Below are 17,989 nucleotides of genomic sequence, written 5' to 3'. Positions count from 1 at the left end.
TTCTCTTTTTTGTCAAAACAAAATCTTACTCTGTGAAATTGGGCGTAGTATCTATTTCTTAACTTCTTTTTATAGGCTATTTTCTTTAGCCTAAAGTCATTTCCAACGTTGTCTACACAATTGCCATAAATTGAGTATCTTTGAAACATAACTCTCCCATGACTTGTTAAGTTCTTTAAATTTATTCACTACTTTCTTTCCTCTTTTTTCTTTTTACTTCTCCACTCTTTTTTTTCTTTGTTAGTTTTCTTCTTCAAAGGTTATTTTGTTACCCTACAAAAGATGTATTGTTTAATAATTTTGCACAAAGAGGGAACACACAAAAGGACAATAGGGTCCTAATTCCTATGGCTCATAAAGCTCTCTTTCACTTTGTTTGCTCCTCTAAAAAATACATTGAAAATGATCTCAACATCTTTGCTTTTCAACTTTTTTTTTCTTCCTTTTTCCTTTTCTTTTGGTCTCCAACTCCAATTAGCATTCATGATTCATTTTCAACTCTTTCACATATATATATATATATCACTTTTTTCTTCTTGGATTTATGTGGGTAGTGATGGATTGCTTTTATCATATTTAAAGCCATTCCAAATTAACTAATTCGTCAACCCCTCTTAATTTATCTAGTACTTATCATTTTTATAGGTATTTACGTACCACTCTCATATGATTTGAAATTAGTTTTGAAAAAGTGAAAACGTATTTTGAAATATTTTGAAAATGATAAAAGTGATCTTTCATAAACACACACTTGGTGATATAGAAACTTTAGTATGATTGCAATGAGAAACACTTATTAACAATTAATCAAGTATATAACAACATTTTAAACGATTTATAAATATAAAAAACCTTATCATTAATTCTATTCATGATAGACTCTATCACTGACAACAGTTCCGAAAGCTAGATCTATATTGTGCTCTCAAGGGACAAAAGATAAAAGGAATTTTGAAAAAGAAATTGTTGCACAACATGAACATAGGTCATAATTTGTTGTGATGTTTTCTAGAAAGAAAAAAAAAACCTTATAGTATAATTGTAATAGTAATTCACTATTTAACATAGGTCATCATCTAATGATTTATTAATTCATTAACTCATTCCGTAGAACTAATTCTTAAATACTACTTTTAATGATAACAATTGATTAACTCAAATATATACTAAAGAAAAAAAAAACCATTTATATTTTATAAAACTTTTCTCATGATTTCTTTATATACGTTTTACAATTATACTTTAATCGCTCATATAATTAACTAAGAGGACGTTTGGATTGTCTATGAAAAAAAAATATTTCTTTCTCGTAAACACTTTTTTTTAAAATGAGTTTAAAATTTAGACACTTGCGTATTTATATGTTTGCCTTAGCACTTTTTATATATGTTTTTATATGTATAATTTTATTTTAAAAACTATTTTTAAAAAATTTAGTATTGAGTGCTCTTCAAAATAGATTGTTTTCAATATCAGTTTTTTGAAAAATTAATTACCAAATACCTCAAACTTTTTAAAAGAATTTTTTTCCAAATTTAAAAGTTGTTTGTGTCATATTCTAGTTTAAGTTGTGTTGATTGTATTATATAAATGGACTTTTGCAAAAATAACAACAACAAAAAAGCAAAAGTAGTAAATTTAAATGTGATGTCATAATCTAAATGTATTTTTTTGTCATTTGATACAATTTTTATTATACAAACGTGAAGATTATCTGCTAATTGTTTCAATAATCTTAAAAAGTAGTTGGAACGAAAACATATACTGTTTCAAGCAATGGTTAGATGCAAAAATTGAAAACAAAACAAAATCAGAAGGTGAATTTTGTTGAATTTAAAGGTAAATTGAGATGCATAAAAGATAGCCCAATCCAAGTGCAACCACTTTTTCCTTACTGTTTCCTAATAAGTGAGGCTTTGAGGAATCCATAGACAGAATTGGCAAAGTTAAAACTTGGTACCACCCTCGTGCTGCTACTTAATGTGAAAAACAACAAATGATTGATAATGGAAGATGAGAGGTACTGCTCCAAAACCTTCAATTTCCTTTTCTTTCTTTTACCTCAAACATTGGAGTGGACAATATTTCATGGGACATATATTTTGCCAAAAGAAAAAAGCTGCAAATATAATATGTGTATTGTACAAAAAGGGCACAATCCTCCAAAAGGGTATGGTTGAAAGGGTTTTTAATATGTGATGTGACAATTAAATTACAAGTTTGGACACACCATCAATAGGGTAAAAAAAATCTCTACATATCATTACTGGTTTCATTCATGTTGTATTAATAAGCTCAGTGGACAGTGGATATAGTGCCTTTTAACTGTACTTATATCATTGTAATCAATATAATTTGTAATAAACATTTTCCATTAATTACTGTTCTTCTAACAGTAATAAAAGTTATGCTTTTTTTATCCTGTGGTATAAGATTGTTAGGCTGTGATTGGTCTGTGTTTTATGGATGTGCTATTTAAATCCAAGTAGTATTCGTCTTAGAGCTGCACATGTATTATTGTGTGAGATGGTTTATTCAGTACTAAATCAACATCCTTCTGTATTGTTAATTCATGTACCAAGAGGAAATAATTAATTAATCTTAGTAAGTGACAATTTATTCTTGAGATATGTTGTTGCTGTTAAAGTTTCAATCTTGCATAAACTTTCCCTGTACATGTTTCTTTTAGTATTAGTATAGTAATGCTATTATTTTTTAAAATTTGAATGAAAAGAAAAATCAGTTGCTCCCCAGACAGCACATATCTTTGTGCAGCACAAAGAGTTTTCCGATGTAAAAAAATCGTCTTATGGCAGAGTCTTTGTTTTTTTCAAAAAAAATGAAGAGTAGTGTGCACCTCATCATTGTCTATTGTGTAACAAAATTTATCTATTAAAGTTATATGGGTAGGAAGTCATGTTTTCAACTATTATGACAAAAGTTCTTGACTCAACCACCTTCAAGTTACTCACCAAAACACTTTCTCAAACTAAAAGAATCTAAGTCTGTATTATATATATATATATATATATATATATATATATCTTCACTTCCTGGTTTTTCTTTTTTTAATTTGTATAGTTTTGTTTCGTCACACACTTTCACTTTTCATACACTTTTGGGCATCAATTCATAGGGTATAGTATGAAGAATTAGCACAATATTGTTGGACAGAATATGCTTCCATTTATTGGACCATGAACATATCATATGACCACACACACACACACTCATCCCTCCACTCTCATTCTACTAATTTCTTTTCAATTAAAATCATAAGGACTAGTTTACCCTCTTACATTCAAACCCTGAAACGACGCCGGTTTAGCCCTCCCACCATACTGTCTTAAATTCGGTGGGACTCTCAAGTCTCTCAGTTAGATGAAGGAATTAAAAGCTAACAAATGGACGTGTACGATGGCTAGACATGTTACGTATGTACTGCCACAACAATATAGAAAACACCAAATTTTGTATTAATAATTCCATTTTTATTTTTCTACAAACCTCTCTTACTGATGGTTGTCAATAATTCCATTTTTATATGATCGTAAAAATTAAACCACTTTCCTCACATTCAAAATCATTCTAGGATATACTTTTATGTACCTTGTAAAAATCAATTTGATATTTCCATTTCTATACGTTCAAATGCACTTTTCATTTTATCCAAATTGGCTTTGAACTAATAAAATCATGTTATGTAATCAACCTAATATTAAGGAGAAAATGTTGTAATTTAATAGATAGAAGGTAATGTTTTCATTAGGACTAATTAAATTAACATGATATAATAGAATATATCACCGTTTATTCCATTCCTTTTGGAGAATTGTGAAAAATGATGGAGTAGATGAAATATTTATATATCTCTAAAGAAATGTTTTCTTATTGTTCTTAAAAAACAAAACTTTTTTCTTCCCTCTCAACTAAAATATATGGCTTCCTACCTACTTAATTCCCAATATTTCCTCTCTTTAATTTCTTCAATGTGTTCTCTTACCGGCCTAATTTCACTTGCCAATCTCTAAAGTTATATTTCATTTAATCAAAGTAGATAGAATATAGCAATTAAAAATGAGAGTAACATAATCACAAATTAAAAAGATGGTGCTCTAGTAATCAAGTTGAGTCAATACATTCAAATTCAATAATGAAAGAAAAAAGTGACACATTAAGAATTTGTATCATAATTTCGAGTAGAAAAAATTAGAGCGAGAACGATGTGCATGTACAATTTTTTTCTTTTATATACTGTGATTCATTGTTATGTGTGAGTTTTGGGATATTTTATTACTTTGGAACTTTGTAAAATCTTAAGTCATGTCTAATAGATGAGATGATATTTAAATTGGATAAATAATAGAGGAAACAACCGACAGCATCCTTACATGAAAAAAGAAAATAATTTATGTACAAAGTAATTATTTAACTGTAAAAATAATTATTTGATTGTGTTTATATCTTCATGCATGTATGCTTATAAATGAGAAAGCTTCCCCCACTTATTTAAAGTTGCATAACATTTAAGAAGAAAGGAAAAAAGGAGAAATCGTTTTAGAGATTATATTGAGAGGTGAAGGAAAAGAGGAGAATGAGAAATTGAAAAGTATGGCCACATAGATTGAGGTGGGGAAGGAGAATTAATGTAATAGGGTATACTATATACGTCCACATGCCATTAAGCACAGTTTTAACATTTTCTATGGTCATTCAATGAGGTACTCACGATTTCATCCATGCATTTTTAGTAAAGTTTTTCTTACACGTAGTATAAGGTAAATTAGTCAAAAATTAGTAGACATCATATAGTTATTCGTCTTTTTATTAATAGTTTTTATCCAATAACTATCAATTTTAAATATAAATATACTAATCAAAGTTAGATGAACATAAATGGATGTTAATTTAAGAAGTAAATAAATAAGTGCCAACGTGGAAAACGTAAAGACCCATCACTGATCTCTCGACCGTCGATTAGCCACGAGTTCGTGGTTAGCTCGAAGTGTCGTGGCCACATCTTCATCCACGCATCTATAAATGAGATTGAAAATGCCACCTCCTCCTCCCACGTCACCTCTCTCTTTATAGTGTGTGTGTGTGTGTGTATATAAAGAAAAAACACGGAGTTTGAGAGAGAGAGAGTGGGTTGTTGATGTTATAAAGTGACCCAACTTGTTCTTGAAAGCTTTAGTAGTTAAGAGTGACAAACAGAGAACGAGGGAAGGAAAAAACTGGAAGGGGTTTAATAAAAGTGAAAGAAACGATGGCGTTTTGAATCTGAGAAATACAAAGGGAGAAGGCGGCGCCGGTGACGGCGAGAAATGGGGAGAAGGCCGTGCTGTGATAAAGTTGGTCTGAAAAAGGGGCGGTGGACGGAGGAGGAAGATGACCGGTTGAAAAAATATATACTTGCCAATGGTGAAGGCTCCTGGAGATCTCTCCCCAAAAATGCAGGTTCGTTACATACCTCTCCCATTAAAAAAAATAAAAAATACTTTACTAAAGATATGTTACCTAATGTTAAAAACTACAACCTTCATATGATTCTTAACTATTTTTTATTATTGTTAATGTGTGTTTAGGTCTTCTCCGATGTGGTAAAAGTTGTAGACTGAGATGGATTAACTATTTGAGAGCTGATTTGAAACGAGGGAACATCACATCTGAAGAAGAAGATGTCATCATTAAGCTTCATGCTTCCCTTGGAAACAGGTAATTTATTGGACAAACGTTTTAAATTTAAATTATAGAACGATCGTGATAAATATTTTTTGGTTTTTTGTTTTTTTTTTTACATTTTACTATATTTTTCGATATTTGAATAGATAAATATTTTATTTCTTTCAGAAATAATGGTAGTTATTTGAAAAACTTGAAAATATTTGAGAGTATTTTAAATTACACATGTTAAAATAAATAAAATATGAGGGTTATTTTCATTGAACATAGTATTGATGTACATTTTTTAAAATATATTTTATGAATATTATACCTTAAAAATATATATGTATAAAGGTTGAATGGGAAAAGTATACGATGTTGAAGTTCAAATTTGTAGTTAATATTTTCTTTTGTGCTGTTCACGAGGAGAAATAATAAAAGGAAGATAGTAATAATAAATAGGTAAATAAATAAACCAATAACTTTTTCTTGACCTTTTCTGTGGACCAAAGAGGAGGGTGACAGAGAAAGGCCATAATGACGACATGAGTATACATAAACTAGAGAGACATAATTAATTTATTAAATCAGTATTTAACTTTTCTTCCATTGGGAGTTAGGGAAAAAAACAATTCATCGATTGGTGTTTTCTTTTTTCTATGTTAAGTTAACCCATTTGGTGATTTCATTTTCAGTCTGTAAATTTTGAAGAAGTTAAAAGAGAAAACAACTTCATTGAATTGATGTCTTGTAAGTGTAATAGGGTTTTACAGAAATTTAAGAACAATAAATGATAGAATAAAGTACGCGGAGATCTTTAGTTCTTAAAAAATTGATGCAAGTAGGAAGAACGCTATTGAAGTTTCTTGGGGAATTGACAAAAATAGGCCAAAAATGGGGTAGAAATAGAGTTTTAGGATTGATTGTAGAAAAGTTGAGATTTAGGATAAATTGGAGGTGAAATGACGAAAATACCCTCTTTTATTTTCCTTCCTCTTTTCTTCTTTTTCCTTTTCTTCAACCCGAAGACAGAAGGCCGTTCAAAAGAAAAACGTAAACTCGCATTTGAACTCTCCCGCGTCTGCAGTTACCCTCTTCAACTCTCTCCCGCCTCCGGTGAACGTTTTTCTCTTCCGTCCATTTCTTCTCCACTTCCATCCATTTCTTCTTCACGACTCTCCGCTATATTTTCCGATTTCAACTTGTTCACCGAACGTCTCCATTTCTTCTGCACGGGTCTCCATTTCGACTTCATCTCCGGCGGACGCTTCTCCACTTCCATCCATTTCGATTTCAGGTTTGTTTTCACCGGACCTCTCCATTTCTTATCCACTCCTCTACATTGGCAGTGCCGTATCCATCATCTTTGAAGTCAAGTGAGTAATAAAATCTCAGTTTTTTTTTTAGAGTTAGTCTGTTGTAGCTTATTTATTATTACAGTATTCCATCTTGTTTGTTTAAGTTGTCTGTTAAGATGTGAGTTTTTTGTTTTTGGCACATTTTGGAGAAGAAATGCATGTCATATGCACACAGACATAGAGAACCGTGGGAGCCATTCTGTTTTTAGGAAGAAAAACCATTTCCTTTGCAATGTACTGTAATAATAGAAAAACCATACCTTGGAGTTTAGAACTTGAATTCGAACATATATTTGGTATCCCATATAAACTCTGCAAAGTTACCAGTACAATAGATATGTGCTAAACATGCATTCTAAATATTGTATTCTAAAGACATTATCATAAGCTGCATTGTTGAAAGACCATTTCCTTTGCCTTGAAGTTTTCCATCATCTCTCACCTATCAGCACCTATCTCTCACCTTCCAAAATTTTGAGTAGAAGTCCCAATATAAGAGTGTTAACTTCCTAAACCGTTTAGAATGCATGTTTAGCTAGTCTACTAGGTGTTAAGGCTATAGGGTTAGCAATTGTATTAGACTTAGCAACTTTGCCTTGAAGTTTTCCATCATCTCTCACCTATCAGCACCTATCTCTCACCTTCCAAAATTTTGAGTAGAAGTCCCAATATAAGAGTGTAAACTTCCTAAACGGTTTAGAATGCATGTTTAGCTAGTCTACTAGGTGTTAAGGCTATAGGGTTAGCAATTCTATTAGACTTAGCAACTTTGCCTTGAAGTTTTTCATCATCTCTCACCTATCAGCACCTATCTCTCACCTTCCAAAATTTTGAGTAGAAGTCCCAAGATGCTAGTGCATCCATGTTAAGTAAGTCTCTTATGCAATTATATTTAATTAGTTTTTTTTTTTTTATGCAGGTCTCAGTATGGCTTCGACATCAACTAACGGTCCCATGTACAAGATTGACCCTGCTCATCATTTTCAGTCTATAGTAAGTAGTTTAGCACATTTAGAAAACAGTACACGTACAATAAAGGCTAAATTGAAACCGGATCAATTAACCTTATTTAGAAATACAAAGTTCGGCCACTTTTTGGATCTGAATATAATCTTTAATGGGCCGCTCATTGTATACATGCATGTGTGTTTTTTTTCCTTCCAGCGACTATTAGTTGCGAAGTGGCCTGAATACCAAGAATGTATTAAAGAGAATCGACCATTTCACTGGAAGGAGGAGTATCGGTTGGTTGACTATGTTGTCGGATCAAAACAAGACTGTCAAGATCCTTGGGTGAATGTTGATTACATTTACTCTCCATTCAATATCCATGGCAATCATTGGATTCTATTATGCTTGGACTTGGTACGTTGTCAAGTTAAGGTATGGGATTCGCTTCCGTCGCTGACGAGTGCCGAAGATATGAGAAGCATATTAGAGCCAATTCAAGAGATGGTGCCAAATTTGCTCGATGCTACTGGATTCTTTGTTAGGAGAGGCGGATCATCAACACACAAGGAACCTTGGCCACTTGTCATTGTCGACTCCATTCCACTTCAACGCAACAATAGTGATTGTGGTGTATTTACAATTAAGTATTTCGAATATGAAGCTTCTGGTTTAGATGTAGCTACATTATGTCAAGAAAACATGTCATATTTTAGAAAACAATTGGCATTTCAATTATGGACCAACAATCCCATGTATTGACTTTCAGTTTCAACTTTTGAAGGAATTGTATATGTTCCAAACTATGTACATAAATAGTTTTATATAATGGAATGAAGACCATTTTTGTTTTTTGGTATGCAATTTTTATTTCATTATCTTGGAAAATTGTAAAGTGTGCAGAACTTTTATATAATGTACAACAATGCAGGTGAAAAATTGTAAAGTGTGCAGAACTTTTATATAGACATTCTTGATGTGTTACCGGTGGTGGAGCAGAGGTTTATGGTGGCTGCGGAACTGATTTATATATAGCCTCACGTAGCAGGTTTTCATTATAAAAACATCTTATGTACGAACAATTGATCCTCATTACCAATAGCAGCATTTTGATCTGTGTCTTGTTCTGTACCTTTGCTGTTAACCAGCCGGCTTTATACATTACTTATAAAATTAGCTCAGTCTTGCTACTACCTGAACTTTCAGAGTCAACTCATTACTACTGCATTGAGATTACTATGCTTGAGATTACTATGCTTGAAGAGGTGGTTCATATGCTTGAAGATTTGAATCATTACTACTGCAGTAGCAAAAGGAGAGCAGTTATTGAGTTCTAAAGCACACAATATTATTTACTTCTCATGGATTGTTCAAACATTATTCTTTGCAGCTTTGGAGTTGTTCTAATGGAAGTACCAACATAAAAGAAGCCCATTTTCTAAGACAACTGCCAGGAAAACAACAGGAAAGCAGAATGAGATATCTAAAAGGTAATCTGAAAGAGATGGTAGATCCCAGCATATCAAAGTGGAGAACGCAGTCAAAGTGGTAAGGATCGTCGCACTTCGCTGCACGACTAAGATTCCATCTACAAGGCCCTTCATGCAAATGGTGGTTCATATGCTTGAAGAGGCTGAACCTTGTAAAAACTAAAAGTAGCAAAAGCTTTGCATTTATTACTACTGCACACACTTTAAGTAATCAGCAAGAGGCTTCAAATGCAGCAAGGGCTGAACCTTTAAGTAATCAGCAAGGGCTGAACCTTGTAAAAACTAACAGAGGCTGAACCTTGAAGATGAATGTAAAAACTAAAAGTAATCAGCAAGATTTGCATCATTAATACTGCAGTAGCAAAAGGAGAGCATTTATTGAGTTCTAAAGCACACAATATTGTCATAATAGGATTTCAAGTCTTTCTCAAAAAGCTTGAAATGCCAAAGGAGTAAATATTCTATAAACAGTTCACTGTAGGATAAAAAAAAAAGAGAAGGAAAGTCTTGAAGTTGCAGAAGAAAAGTCTTCAACTTAGAATTGTCAGTGAGATGACTTTAGTGATCTTGCAAACAACACAGGACACAATTTTATAAGCATCTTCCACCTGCATTAAAAAAATGAACCTTTTTTACATCGTGATCATGCAAACAACGCAAGCACAAACCAAGCAAGTATAAAACTATTACTACGTACCAAGACGGGTACTAATCTTGTATGCTCGACTTCTGGATGTATGAAATTGGATTGGTACACGTTAATCTATTGTGGCCTGTTTCTTTACATCGACCACATTTATGCAATTTTGGTGCTTCACCGACACTTGGAATCCTCTTTTTCTTCGGTCGACCAACTCTTTTGACTACTTTCGGAGGTAAGACAGTCATATGTACATATTCTTCGGTTGTCTTCCATTCCGACTGATTCCCAACTGGGTAGACGGCCTCCGAATATGCTGCCAACAAACATTCATTAGTGTAATAGTTAGCACATAAGCTATAAACATTTATATTGCGATCCCGTGCAACAGCAATGGCATGTGCGCATGGTAGTTGCTCAGCTTGAAACTCCTTACAAGTGCACTCTTGAGTATGAAGATTTATGACCTCCTCTTTATCTAAATCTTTAACATGGAATTGGTAACAATCAATTGGGTTGACTTTCATTGTCAAAGCTCGTTCTTGTTTCTTTTGTAGAACTAACTCTGCCCATTTAGTCAATGTAGACGTCACTTTAATGCCTTCTTCTCGACGCTCCCAAAACCAACGTTGTAGCAAAGCTCGAACATGTTCAAGGAATGAAGCAATAGGCAAATCTCTAGGTTCTTTCAGTATAGAATTCATGGACTCTGCTATATTTGTTGTCATCATATTATATCGTCTTCCTGGACAGTGAAAACGAGACCAACGTGTTATTCCAACATCGTTTAAATATTTTCCTGAATCATTAGGAAATGCAAGAATACTTCTCCACGCTTCTGAGAACGTTGATTCACGGTATGTTCTAGATGCATTGTAAAACAAAGTAGCTATAGTGTCATTCTTGTATTTATCATTCAAATTTTGAGTCAAGTGTTGGACACAAAGTCCATGGAATGCGGAGGGAAAAACCGATGCAATACACTTAGAAAAACATGTTTTTCGATCTGTCACGAAGCCTAGATTAGGCACCTCTCCTATTGCACCTTTCAATTTCTCTAAGAACCACTGTATTGAAGCATCTGTTTCTCTGTCCACCACTCCAAAGGCAAGAGGATAAATTTGATTGTTACCATCCAAGCAAACAGCAACTATCAACTGACCCCGATATTTGTTCTTAAGGAATGTTCCATCCATGACTATAACCGGTCTAATGCAGTTTAAGAATCCTCGAACACATGGACCAACAGCCATAAAAAGATATTTGAAGAAACGATTATCTTCAAGTTCCATGTGAAATATTGTACCTACATTTGCAAGTTTGAGAGCTTCACCATATCTAAGCAATAGATTATATGACTCTTCAGGACACCCGCGCACTCGTTCATACGCATTTTCTCTAGCGCGCCATGCTTTTTCATAACTCATATTTATGCCATAGTCTTGCCTCATGTCTTCTATGATATCACGCGGTTTGTATAGACGACCGACTCCCTTGAACTTTGACTTTATTAATTCTCCAACAACCCAAGATTTTGCTTGCCTATGGTCACGATTCAAAACGTCAAGAGAACACGAATGAACTTTGACATACTTTTTAATCTTAAATATATTTGAATCCTTCAATCTCATCGCTCGCAGTCTCCAACCACACTTGTTGTCAATGCATCTAACAAAGAGAACCTCTTTTGTAGACTTTTTTACTACAAACTGAAAATTTTTTTTCATTGCCAAGACACTTAATCTCATTGACAAATCTTTTTTGGAAAAAAATATTTGTCCTACATCAAACTCCTCACTTGTAGAGCTTTCTTCGGACCAATCATTCATGTCTGTCTTCAACTTTTGGCTAGAAGAGCTGTAACGAACTTTAGATTTTCCTTTGCAATCTTTTGTAGGACCATCTCTATGTTGTGGGATGTCAAATGATTCACTATTCATCTCTACTGGCTCCCATGTAAAAGTCTCATCTTTCGAATCATATGACTCATATGATTCCCATATAGCCGAAGTGGTCCCTATCACGTTATCACACAAGCCAACTTCAACTTCACGAACATGGACTTCATTCTCATTTAATGTATCCATTACAATTGGAGGATGAGGGTTTAAGTTATGAGCTTGGTTGCTGCCAGATACTGAATTGTAATCTTTGCTTAACACTTTTTTGCTTTGATTACTTTTAGGCTCAAATGAGACGTATAAAGGGACCTTTAATGGATTTTCACTAAGAAGATAAAACTTCAAATCACGGTCATTGCTTAACTCAAATGTAGGAGCTTCGTGTTCCACTTTTATCTCATATATGCATCTTATCATTACGTCGAACTTTGAAGGGTCAACTTCTGCAAGGTCATATAATTCTGCCTGTAAATCTTTATGTGTTATTTCTTTACTGACAACGATGCCTTTTAACATGCCTCCTTCGTATTTTCTTCGCCTCTCATCCCACATACCACCGTAACGCACTAACATGGGAATATGTGACATCCTTAAACCACCTTATACTTTTCAATTGCTGCAAAAAATGATTTGAAGTTAGCATTTGACATATCACATAAACAAAGTTTATTAAAAAACAGTAGGTAAATACTAAATAAAACGTGCATAGTCACACCCTACATGTTTACGATCTTGACAGCTACAAAATGTTTAGGATATTGCGAGATACAAAAAACAATAGCTAAAAGTCACCCTAAATCAATTCATTTCAGATTAAACATTTCAATTTAAGAACCTGCAAGATGTCTGCGAGATGTTTGCGAGATGTCTACCAGATGTTTGCGAGATAAAATAATAATAATGATAAATTGCTAACATCATTTGAAACATCTATAAAGCAACCTTAAATCAACCCTAAATCAACTTGAAACAATAAAAAATAATATTTGATTTATACATTTAAGATGCAAAAATATATATACATATAACACAACACAATTCAGATTCGGATTTAAAAATTAAAACAAACCACAATGCGTGAGATGTTCGCCGGAGTAGATGATGAACGACACCGGAGTAAAGCGGAAAGTTGACAAACTTTTGAGAGAGGAGAAGAATCGCAAATGAGTTTTTCTTTTTTCTTTTTCCTTTACATAATCTATGAGAAGGAGGAGAAATGCTTCTTTTTTCTTTACGTAATCTATGAGACTGCAAGAGAAGGATTCTTCTTTTTTTTTCCCTTTACGTAATCTATGAGGAGAGGAGAAGAAGGCTGCGTTCGCAATTCTGTTTTTTTTCTTCACGTGAATGACATTGAAGAGAGAGAGAGAGGGGTTGGAAAAGAAGAGAAGAGCAAATGTGAATTAAAATTAAAAGAGGGTATTTTCGTCATTTCACCTCCAATTTATCCTAAATCTCAACTTTTCTACAATCAATCCTAAAACTCTATTTATACCCCATTTTTGGCCTATTTTTGTCAATTTCCCAAGTTTCTTGTTTCTTTTCATAAAATGGAAAATGGAATCATTTTTTGGAGCATTGCTTACCATTTTCTTCTCTCCACTTTCGGAATACATATGTCACGTGATTATTATTATTTTTTTAAAATTTTGTTCTTACCAAATCGAGAACAGCGTAAAGCACAGGAGGAAAAAACCAAGATGATCATTTTAAATAATCCATTAGCTTGTAGTTTGTTTTAATCAATTAATTGATTTGTTTTTTCTTTTTGGAAATTTTATAGGTGGTCTTTGATCGCAAGCCACTTGCCAGGCAGAACAGACAACGAGATTAAAAATTATTGGAATTCGCATTTAAGTCGACAAATCCAAACGTTCCGGCGTCGGAACGATGATGGGGACTCGGTAATTGTGGACGTGGCCAGGATCAACCTCCCGCCGCGGCGGAAGGGGGGACGTGGGCGGAGGAGGAAGGAAGAGTCGGAGATTCCGTCGCCGCTGACGTCGGAGATGGAGAGAGAGAGTGGTGGGTGTGGGGGATGTGTGGATGAGGTAAGGGAAGAGGAAATTATTAAGAAGACGCCAGAAGGACGACATGACGTTGGTGGGTCTGTTACAGTGAATTTGAATAATGATGTTTGGGAAGAAGACGAGATGTCGTTGGACTTGGATGAGTTGTTGACAAGCGTGGAAGACTACGAGGATGAAATTCATAAGTTCATCACAACTGGCACGTGCAAAAGCAACACCGATCATGTCTCCATTGCTCCGGCAGAGATGGAGGTGGGCGGTGAGTGTAGTTCCATAAGCAGCTCATCCTTGATGAGTCTTGACAGTCCATGGAACTGGGAAAGCTTCGCGGGGGACATAGAATGGGATGCCGGAGAAGATTTCGGAGGTGGGGTTGGGATTGCGGTTGCGGAATCGGAATCGGAGGCGGTGATTTCTTGGCTTTTGTCATGATGATAGAAAAGGAAAAGGAAAAAGAAAAAGAAAAAGAAAGGAAAGAAGGGAAGAAGTTTGTGGGAGTTTGTAATTAAGAGTGTTTTTGGGAAAGTTTGTGAGATATTGGGGAGTTTTAGTTGTGTTTCCCGTTTTACCCTTCACTATCCTTTGTTAAAATTGTACTCTTTAAAGGCTTGAATTGGAATAAACGTGGGTTTCTATTTCCATGCTCTTCCGGATAAATTTAAGGAAAATAAGTTCCAGGTTTTTTTATTTATTTATTATTATTATTATAATGAATATTTATGTTTCATCCTTAATTTTAAAAACAACCTTTTAATAAAATATATGACAATTTAAAAAATAGAAAAAACTCACGTGTCCAAAATAGAAATAGCAAAACACTAAGTCATTAGTTAGCACCAAACCCATAATATATTTGGAAAACGAGAGTTGGTTTATTTTTTCTTACAACCATTTTTTTTAAGATTGTTGATACACAACCGTTTAGATTTGAGATACTTAGTAGTATACAATCGGCACACGACATTTAGATTTGAGGGTTTAAATTTGGTAGTCAAATTTAAACTATTTATTTATATTTGAAACACGATCATTTAGATTTTACTAGTTATTCGTTTGACCATCCAATATTCGAATGATTTTTTTCCACCCTTTGTTATATTTAACATACGATTTTAAACAATCAAATAATAGTTTGAAAAAAATAGATCTTGAACCAAATAATGTTTGAATTTTTTTTTAAAAAAAATTGTAGAATAACTTAAAAAGATACGAGAGAAAGAGAAAAAGTTGCATAAGAGTAAGAAAAGAAAGGCGATGATAAAGAAATCTGAAATATTTTAAAAAATGGTTAATTTCATGAACTTTTTCATTTTGTTACCTGGGACAAAAATATTTTGACATTCGGTTATATTCATGAAAAATCAATATTTTAAAAATATACATTTTTATACTTTTTTTTCAGTTTTAAAAAAGATATTATCAATCTTAAAAAAATGAATACTCTCATTGGAGGTCATTAAATTTTTATTTAAAAAATATCTCTAAATTATTGAATTTATTCGAAACTACCCTTAGAATTTAAAAAAAAATATTCAAAAAAACAACTCTCCCAATTAGTATATGAACAGAAACCATCGATGTCTAATTGTAAAAATAACTTTAAATTAAAAATGTTTCTATTGAAAACTTTTGAAGTTTTCTCGAGTTTGAAAATAATTTATCTAAAAACAAATTTACCTGTAAGAAATGGTTTGATTTGGTTTTTGAGTTTTTTTCTTATATATATATATATATAAATTAGTCCTATAGTTATTATGTCCATCCTCAAATTTCTTTGTTTGTTATCTGCTTTTTAGTGAACATGTCTTAAACTTTCGAGCTTAGAGAGTTCCTACCCAATGCATAATAGTAAGAAGAATGGAGTATGTTTAGCATTTTCTTCTTCTAAAACAGTCAAAACAACAACAAAATAATACTACCATTAAGCTTGCGTGAACACTCTAACGAAGTCATGAGGTCCCTTCTATATCTAGGTATACAGTATACTACGCTGCCAAATAAGACAATCACTCTTAATAATCTATTGTTTTAATTTCTAATTATTTGATGTTTTATTAAAAAAAAAGCTCAAAAAGTCACTCTCAACCTCAAGATTTTGATCGTCGTCATTTGGAATATTGTCATTCTTACTTAAAGTTCTTAACTCATATGTTAGATGTCATTTATCAACATACAAATTTTTTAGTAATTCCTCAAATTTGAGATATTTTGTGATTCATTGTGAGAATATTTATCTATGATTTCGTAAAGTTTATTTTACACATGTGTGCTAATTACTTTAGCATCATCATGTCAGCTCTATTTTATTTCTTCAATCTATTCAATGTCGTTACTTTGATTTGCTTCGAGATTCTAATTTGAAAGAAAAAATAAATACATGGTTTATTTGTTTTTTAAAAATTTATGTTGCTATCAACGTTTGTTGCACTAAACAAATGAAATTAATGCAAACTTTTTGTCAATATATAAAGTTATATATAGATACTATACATACACACACTTGGTGTCATTGTAATACATTGAGAATCCAACAAAAGAACTGTCACATGGGGTATCTTGGTTTGTAATTTATTATTGTGGTGATTATTATTTTAAGGTATGTACTGTCAAATGGCTTCTCTCAAACATAAATTAATATATCAAATCATCAAAATTGTCTTATTTTATAAAACAAGAACATGAATGTTACTTGTACTATACAATAAAATCAAATATTACAGATCACAGTAATCTTCTGTGTTTTAAAATGTATGCAATTGGGAATATAGATCTTAAAAAAATATCAAAATATGGTAAACGATCCATTCTCGAACAACACAAATAAAACAAAACAAAAAAAACTTTAGCAAACTATTCAAATTATTTACAATATAGAGTAAAACCATCTCGTTTTTTAAAACAAATCTAAATGTAAGTTTTCTTGGTAGCTTTTAAATTTTAACTCTAAAATATTTTGTCTCCTTAAATTTATAATGTTTTTGATAGTCTTTTTAAAGTTTACAAATTTTTTTATATAAATCAATCCTGAATCATTCAATTAGATTAAAATATGTTTTAAGATTCTTTGTGGTCTTCGATAAATGAAAACTAATAATATGTAATAATAATAACAACAACAACAAGCAATAATGCATGAAACTTGTGTTATAGTTTAAACTATATATTAAATATCCTCTTTTTCACGTGTTACGTGTTCTCTATGATTAACACGTGTTCTCTATGATTAATTAATTTAGTTTCACATGAAACATAAAAACTTGTTGTTCATTAAAATATTTAGTATATGAGAAGTGATATATATATTCAACTTCTAAGTTCGAAAAATTAAAGAAAGTGTTAGCATACAAAATATATCACATATCATATTTGCTTTCGTAAAAAATATTATATAAGAGTGGATTCTAATTAATCATCAATTATTACAATTTTTTTTTGTTCATCTTTCTATTACTCTTTTTGTTTGAATCTTATATGAATTCTAAGTAACTTAAGATAATCAAATTAGATAGACTTTCATACAATCAAATAAGCAAAGTTAAAAAAGTAATTTGAATAGTGAAAAATGGTAGAGGAGGGGAGCATTAGATCAAGAAAAGTTAAAGTAATTACAATAATTTATAAAATAGAATATTTGGATCTTATACTACATTGAGAGAGAGGACAAAATTAATGAAAGAAAAATTAGATCAAATGACAAAAGCGTTTAAAAAAAAAACGGTACATGGTACCAATTTTTTGCATATTTGACTCGACTATTAGACTGTAATCACTTTTAAATTTGTTAGAAATGATAACAAATATTTAATTTTGTTTGTAATTGTTGTAATTAAGGAGACGTGTTGATATAATTTAAAGGCATCCTATGGACGTATAGGTCCTCCAATCATACATTAAATAACTCATGCTCTACAAACATTAGGCCAATCATATACTCCAACCTCATGTGTTCTTGTCTTTT

The 17,989-nt window shown here is 32.2% G+C and overlaps 2 protein-coding genes across 3 annotated transcripts; one reads left to right on the top strand and one right to left on the bottom strand.

Annotated features, from left to right (window-relative positions):
• Positions 1-5,107: 5,107 nt before the first annotated feature.
• Positions 5,108-14,672, top strand: LOC101212679 (myb-related protein P). Of its 2 annotated transcripts, XM_031884464.1 has the most exons (5): positions 5,117-5,457; positions 5,586-5,715; positions 6,693-6,961; positions 7,942-8,015; positions 8,187-8,834. In XM_031884464.1, exons 1-5 carry the CDS (start codon positions 5,325-5,327, stop codon positions 8,730-8,732), a joined length of 1,152 nt encoding a protein of 383 aa, XP_031740324.1. In that variant the 5' UTR covers positions 5,117-5,324; the 3' UTR covers positions 8,733-8,834. The 2 variants fall into 2 exon arrangements, with proteins under 2 accessions (XP_004152356.2, XP_031740324.1); XM_004152308.3 differs by lacking the exons at positions 6,693-6,961; positions 7,942-8,015; positions 8,187-8,834 and adding an exon at positions 13,785-14,672 and having other exon boundaries at positions 5,108-5,457.
• On the bottom strand, positions 9,773-13,339 carry LOC116403381. Its single transcript, XM_031884463.1, has 3 exons — positions 13,071-13,339; positions 10,158-12,617; positions 9,773-10,068 (listed from the first exon to the last, which is right to left on the bottom strand). Exon 2 carries the CDS (start codon positions 12,587-12,589, stop codon positions 10,169-10,171), a length of 2,421 nt encoding a protein of 806 aa, XP_031740323.1. The 5' UTR covers positions 12,590-12,617; positions 13,071-13,339; the 3' UTR covers positions 9,773-10,068; positions 10,158-10,168.
• Positions 14,673-17,989: the final 3,317 nt, after the last annotated feature.

The sequence above is a fragment of the Cucumis sativus genome, chromosome 4 (genome assembly GCF_000004075.3).
Source record: "Cucumis sativus cultivar 9930 chromosome 4, Cucumber_9930_V3, whole genome shotgun sequence".
Lineage (NCBI taxonomy): Eukaryota > Viridiplantae > Streptophyta > Magnoliopsida > Cucurbitales > Cucurbitaceae > Cucumis > Cucumis sativus.
The sequence above is the reverse complement of the archived record's forward strand: the minus strand, read 5'-3'. Positions and strand labels throughout refer to the sequence as shown.

Excerpts from the sequence above, each read along its gene's own strand:
- LOC101212679 (XM_031884464.1), top strand. The coding sequence starts at position 5,325 with ATGGGGAGAAGGCCGTGCTGTGATAAAGTTGGTCTGAAAAAGGGGCGG. Across the intron at positions 5,716-6,692 it reads CATGCTTCCCTTGGAAACAG|ACAGAAGGCCGTTCAAAAGA; the intron begins GTAATTTATTGG and ends TTCAACCCGAAG. Across the intron at positions 8,016-8,186 it reads CTCATCATTTTCAGTCTATA|CGACTATTAGTTGCGAAGTG; the intron begins GTAAGTAGTTTA and ends TTTTCCTTCCAG.
- LOC116403381 (XM_031884463.1), bottom strand. The coding sequence starts at position 12,589 with ATGTCACATATTCCCATGTTAGTGCGTTACGGTGGTATGTGGGATGAG.